This window comes from Macrosteles quadrilineatus, unplaced genomic scaffold (assembly GCF_028750875.1).
Source record: "Macrosteles quadrilineatus isolate MER2022 unplaced genomic scaffold, UCM_ALF_1.0 Scaffold_1__1_contigs__length_201487025, whole genome shotgun sequence".
Lineage (NCBI taxonomy): Eukaryota > Metazoa > Arthropoda > Insecta > Hemiptera > Cicadellidae > Macrosteles > Macrosteles quadrilineatus.
Genome location: NW_026542594.1, coordinates 63,269,790 through 63,276,100, shown reverse-complemented (window position 1 = coordinate 63,276,100; position 6,311 = coordinate 63,269,790). Strand labels below are relative to the sequence as shown.

Sequence of the window (6,311 nt, the reverse complement as noted above, 5' to 3'; positions counted from 1 at the left end):
AAAAACATACTTACAAGTTGTCAGGAAGTTCAAAAAACTCATGGATTGAGTAAAGTGGGTTAGCCAATAGGAACTCCCTCACCCTCTTTTGGAATTTAGTGATTGGCAGGTTCCGAACTGTACAAGGCAATTTGTTCATTAATTTCAAGCTTAAGATTTCCTTACTAGCCTGGGTTTTCTTTAGTCTAACATAAGGTATGTTTAGATCCTGCTTATTCCTAGTGTTGTAGTGGTGGACCCCTCCTCTGAGCTCGAGAGTGCCAAGCTTCCTCTTACATGACATGAGACACTGCAAAATGAAGAGATTGTAAACTGTCATCAAGGACTCGGCAACAAAGATTGGTTTACAATGGTCCAGATAATCTGCACCATTCACAATCCTTATTGCTTTCTTTTGCAGAAGCAAGACCCTCTCGACCCCAGATGCGGAGCCCCACAGGCGCAAACCATACAGAAGTACACTCTGAAAAAATGCTACATAGGCTGTTTTTAACCATTCCTTGGGTACAGAGTCTCTAAGTCTTCTCAGGAGAAAAATTACCCTAGACAAACGACCACAGACATGAGAAATATGACAGTGCCAGTCTAACTTTGGATCCAAATATAGGCCTAGTAATTTAACATTTGAAACTTCATGATCCATCTGATTTAAAGTGAAAACAATGGTTTGGGATTTACTTTCATTTAACTTAAAAAAGTTAGCTCGGAACCATGCTGATGCTATCCCCATGGACTCAGACATTTGACCATTTAGAGTTATCAGGTCTTTAGAGAAACTGAAAAGGGTAGTGTCATCAGCATAGCAGACGACATTTCCTCCAAAATTTGGAATGAGGTCATTGGTCATGATAATGAACAAAAGGGGGCCAAGTACAGACCCCTGTGGGACACCATGAGTGATCTGACAAGGGCTAGAGATATGTCCATTTATGAGCACCCTCTGCTCACGCCCAGCCAGGTATGACTCCATGAGCCTGAGTTCAGAGCCCTTTACTCCATAAAAATTAAATTTATCCAGCAGTATCCGATGGTCGACCGTGTCGAAAGCCTTACTGAGATCACACAGGGTGGCCCCAGTAAAGCCTCCAGCCTCAAATCCATGCAGTACTACTGCTTCAAGCTTATCCAGAGCATCTATGGTCGAGAGACCCGCCCTGAAGCCACACTGGCCGGTCATGAGCAGATTGTGCTCTTCGAAATATTTGTACAACTGATCCTTAATTACAGATTCAAATATTTAAATGTTACCAAGTAAACCAACAATTTGATGTTTTCGTTGTTTTTGAAATTTTGAAATGTACACTGTATTTTCGCACGAAAGTATTAAATATTGGTCTAAATTATTTATCCTCTGAATTTACTGATATAAGATTTACAACTAGATGCAGTTCTCGTATTGAAGACGACGATGCAGATTCTATGATTATATAAAGGAGCGACTTCAAACGAAATTCTGTCTGGAGCTTTTACGTAAAATATTGTCAGTCTTTGAGTTATATTTTGTGAGATGGAATCAAAGGGAAAAGCAACCACTTTGAGTAAAATCGATTACATTATCATTTTATGTGAAAACCATTTCAGAAAAGTTTCCGTCTAAAACGTACTCTCCGCCAAAAACTAATAGAAAATTACTATTGTTTAGCTACTATGGGCTACTTATATAACACAATAAAAACAGTTAGTAAAAAAAGTATATAAACATAAACAAACTCAACCATTAAAATGGACATACAATACATCCGTAAATTTGTATTTTTATTACAACATGCGAAATACAACGATCAAATATAGTGAAATGTAGTGGGGTACTTACTTTGTGGGTACTTACTTTGCCGCACACTTTTTACTTTGTCACACAGTTTTTACTTTGTCGCACGCCAATTAGTATTCTAACCAAACAATACAAAACAGTGTGCTTTTATTATGCACATAATCCCTTGGAAATAGGTTGGCAACACACTACGACTACGATCTTCTGGTGCAGCGTGTCCAGTTTCGTTCAAAGTTTCGATTTAACCTAACCTTTAGCCCATCCTATGACTGTCTACATCCCTGCTATGGGCTACATTTGAAACCAACGAGGCTAGTTAATTAAACATACAAAATTCAATTTGGAAATTTGAAAGAAAATTGCCTTTGTCTATCTTAACCACTCCAGATTATACCTATTTCATTATTATGAACACATAACGTTCAAATGGTTTGGATAGAAAGATGCCACTAACAAGTTTCTAATATGTTTAGCAAGTTTTCTATTTTATTTCCCCTCTAAATAATCTTGGAGTATTTTAAAAGTCCGTAAAAGGAATGCTCCATCATCTTTTAATAAATTAATGTGTTTACTAGTTGATTCGTTTCACAAAATTACGTTCAATTCTATTATTTAACACGAAAACGTCTATTTGTAAAGAGCATTTAAGAGGTTTTGAAGATGTTTCAAAAGGTGGAGTGTATTGGCGTTGCCCCTCGTCCATGCTGCAGAACCTGGGTTTGTGAACCAGTGTGCTGAAGATTAGGCTTTTGTAAAAGATCACGTTATTTCTAAGGATTTACAACTTTCCCTACCCAAGGAAGTGTTGATACCAAACTCCAATTTGAGTTTATCAGAGGATGGAAACGGTAATATAAAACTGAAACCTGGTACATAAAAACATTAACAGCTTACGTTTTTAAGAAGTCTGAATATTGTTTTCATTTCACGTTACCAAGTATAAAACTATAGTAAGTGCACAAAGTATAATAACAATTAGAGTATAGTAACAAACTATAGTAAGTGTACTTAGGATTTAAAACATTATGACTTTAAAATAATATAATTAAAAGGTACTATACCTTGGCTATATATTATTTATTGGTTTTGTAATGAATGGAACAGACCGCCTCTGTAACATGGTAATTTTGACCAACCCTCCCCTATAATGCTTGCCCTTATGGGTGTCTTGTGTATAATTCCCTATGTAATATTACATTCCTAAGTAACCCTTACGATACTAAGAAACCGTCGAATGCATCACAATTATCTACATATTTGTTTTACCTATTCATTTATAAATCTCATACACAGTAAAACATACCCAGTTATTAGAATAGAAAATGTTAAGCTACTTCCAACAAATTAATTAGAAACGGAAGAAATATAATTTCACTGTTCAAAAGTTTAAATTACAATATAATTACTAATTAAGTATGCTAAATAGCGCTTCCCATCTACCACGACAAGGGGCACTTTTGGATGTATTAACACCTCTGGTTCGATCCTGAGAAAAGTTAGAGCCTTTTTGGCGGTTCAAAATTTTAGCCAACTGTCCTTGATCATTGATAAACGGTCCTGGCTAATGAAACATCTGGTATTAGTCCGTAACACACCTACACAAGGCCTCTCACTACACTGCACACTCATCGTTCACTCGTATTTAGGCTAAAATCCGCTCCTGGGGAGCGTTTCCATCTCAATCGATAATGATAATAGTAATATAAACGAACGATTAGACCCGTGCGCAGTTTGAGCATTTTAATTTGGTTGGATTCCAAGGCAAGAACATAATGCAATACCCTTTTACCTCTATGATTATGTTTGTTGGAGACAGATTGAGTGAATAAAACTACTTATAATAAATCAATTAAATTTGGTGCTTTTAGATCTACAACACTTACCTGCTTCAATCAGGTTACAGTAAACAAAAATTGCCTCTTTAAAATCCATTTTCAAAAAACTTTTGCTTAATTACAATTTGACTGTTGTTAAACATTCAACTGACATAAAATTAGGTCAAATTTAAATTATTAGAAGGTTGGTCAGCATCGCTGAATCTTTGAGAACAAATTGGGAAAAAATTCAAATGCTAGGGGGCGAAGTTCTAAAGTAAATCTCACTTTTTATTTACCATTATCTAGATTATAAGTTTTACAATTGTACACCAATCGTAGAAATAGGTTAAGAAAGAGGGCTAAAAAAGGGATATAACACCTTATATTGTGGAAACCCCTTTTTTTATTAAGGATATAAACAGGCAGATAGATAGATAGTTTGAAGAAACAAATGAGTAATTACGATTATTAAATTTATAATTTAAAAGTAACTAAATTTATTAGTAAATGTTTTGGTTGAGACCTGATACTGAGACTACAAAAAGACAACTTTATTTTATTGGTTAAAATACAAATTTAGCAAATATCTCTTACACTTGTAGCTCATGGTAGCTTATGTTAATTAGTTACATTTAAATATGCAAGCAACTATGGATGTGAAAGACCAGAATTTGTATACGTTTGGCTCTGATAATAAACTCCTAAAGGGACTCACTTTTGAACTTATTGGGTAAAACTGTTCTGTACGTGTTTTACCATTCATTTATTGTATAATTGTGTACGAGCACAAACATTCGTTTACTTTATTTCAAAAGTTTTTTTTTATAATCTTTGCCAATAAAGGTAGCGAGAGTATCTTGTCAGAGGATTACGTCCATGTCTTGACCATGTCTGAGGTCCCAGGTAAGTGTTGTAACCCCCCAGCGATAGTTACTAAGCTTCTTCTGTACTTAAGGTAGTTAAATGGAGAAATCCCTAAATCCATAAACATCAAACCTATTATGCATTAAGGATATGAATATAACAATATTTTAGTAGAGGGAAACGTTAGACTGAAATGGTATTACGACCTGCTCAAAAAGGCACAAACATGCCATCTTTTGAAAAATACAAGGTGTTTTAAGTGATTATTAAATAAACTTTCAATATAATCCCCTATCAAGATATTCCCCAAGGACGCCAGGCACGAGCCGGAATTTTTTCCGCATTACTTCAGGCTAGACCTAGGGGTTACGGCATTATCACTTGATGATTCGGCCAAATAAATTGGTGATTTGGCGGGATTTGAACCCGGGACCCCAGGAACCGGAGTCCCGCCCTCTAACCACTAGACCAGCTTTCTCCCCCAACTAAAATGTAGTGTCTTAGGGGAGCAACCTACAAATGTTAAAACCATCTTGGGTGTTGAGTGGAATAAATTCCATGAAATCCTTTAGAAGTGATAGCCTGACTGTCTGCAACTATCACAGCTATCTAGGCTAGATAGTCTGCATTGTAAGTAACGCATATCAATTTATTCACGTCTCGCTTTGTAGTATAAGGGAATTTCTGTTAGCGTTTTATTTAATTGTATTAATTATTTTATTTTGTTGACCCTTTTAGTTAATATCCGAATTTTCTGTTGACCCTTTAAGTTAACATCAGATTTACAAATTGGAGTCATAAACCCTAAAAGAAAGGTCATTGGATCGAAATGAAATATAAAAAAACGCTAATCACCATTTTATTGTCCATAAAACTCCATAGTAAAATGTTTAATAGTTATGGTGCAATATTACCTTAGGTTCCAAGTATATGATTACGGCATGTCAACAAATAATCGATATAGGCCTATTTAACAAAAGTTTGCATAAATATGTTAAAAGGTATATTATACAATAATTGGAAACATATCATTAATGCAATGGTTTTAAGTAATTAATTACAAAATAGAATAATGTTTACCAGCTATAACGAACAGCAAGACATGTTGTGTGACATATGCATTCAAAAATAATGTAACGAATAGTACCATTGAAATGTAATCCCTAGAGCATATTCTATACTAATGTTAAACTGTTTCTTATTAACACCAAAATATACTATGAACAATACCACAGAAATTTCTAAACGAATAAAGAGTAAATACACAGAAGTCAATTCGTAATATCTTTGAATTACTAATCAATCTGTCCGAACCCGTACGCTCAATTCTACGGCACTGATATCAAAAATATCACTCCTCGGTTTGTAGCTATCTTTACGTGACCTACAAAGAAAATAAAAATGAAAGTTTGTGGTCCCGAAGCTGTTGGACATAATGTAAGGCTAGATTACTGACGTAATCCCGTCACGGCTCAACAGATTTGGTCAAGCTAGGACATGTTTCGGTGTTAAAACGCCATAGCGCCTCAAGTACTTGTAGAAATGATCAATTGCAGCCAGGCCTTTGCTACCTGTGAGGTCGGCAACTTTGGTTTACAAGAATTTCAACAAAACATTAAAATGGTTTCAATAGATAAGCCATTATTATAAAACAAAGAATGTATATGCAACGCCTAGCCTAGTAACCATACTTATTACAGTACAACTAGCATAACAATCAGTTAGTACCATCTATGTTATAGCAAGTCTAACTTTCTTATACGTTAAACTAATTTCCCCTAATTATTACAGTTTACATTTTACCACCTCTGAATTACTTATTTTAATTTTTTTTTACTTGTCGTTTAGGTTACTGCAAA

At 35.0% G+C, this 6,311-nt stretch overlaps 1 protein-coding gene across 1 annotated transcript in view; it reads right to left on the bottom strand.

Annotated features, from left to right (window-relative positions):
- Positions 1-344: 344 nt before the first annotated feature.
- LOC128997664 (uncharacterized) overlaps positions 345-6,311 on the bottom strand; it is a 29,274-nt gene continuing 23,307 nt past the window's right edge. Inside the window, exons 3-4 of the mRNA XM_054423306.1 lie at positions 949-1,191; positions 345-463 (exon numbers count right to left, since the gene is read on the bottom strand). Coding sequence (XP_054279281.1) covers positions 345-463; positions 949-1,191 — 362 coding nt within the window. The remainder of the gene's footprint in view (positions 464-948; positions 1,192-6,311) is intronic.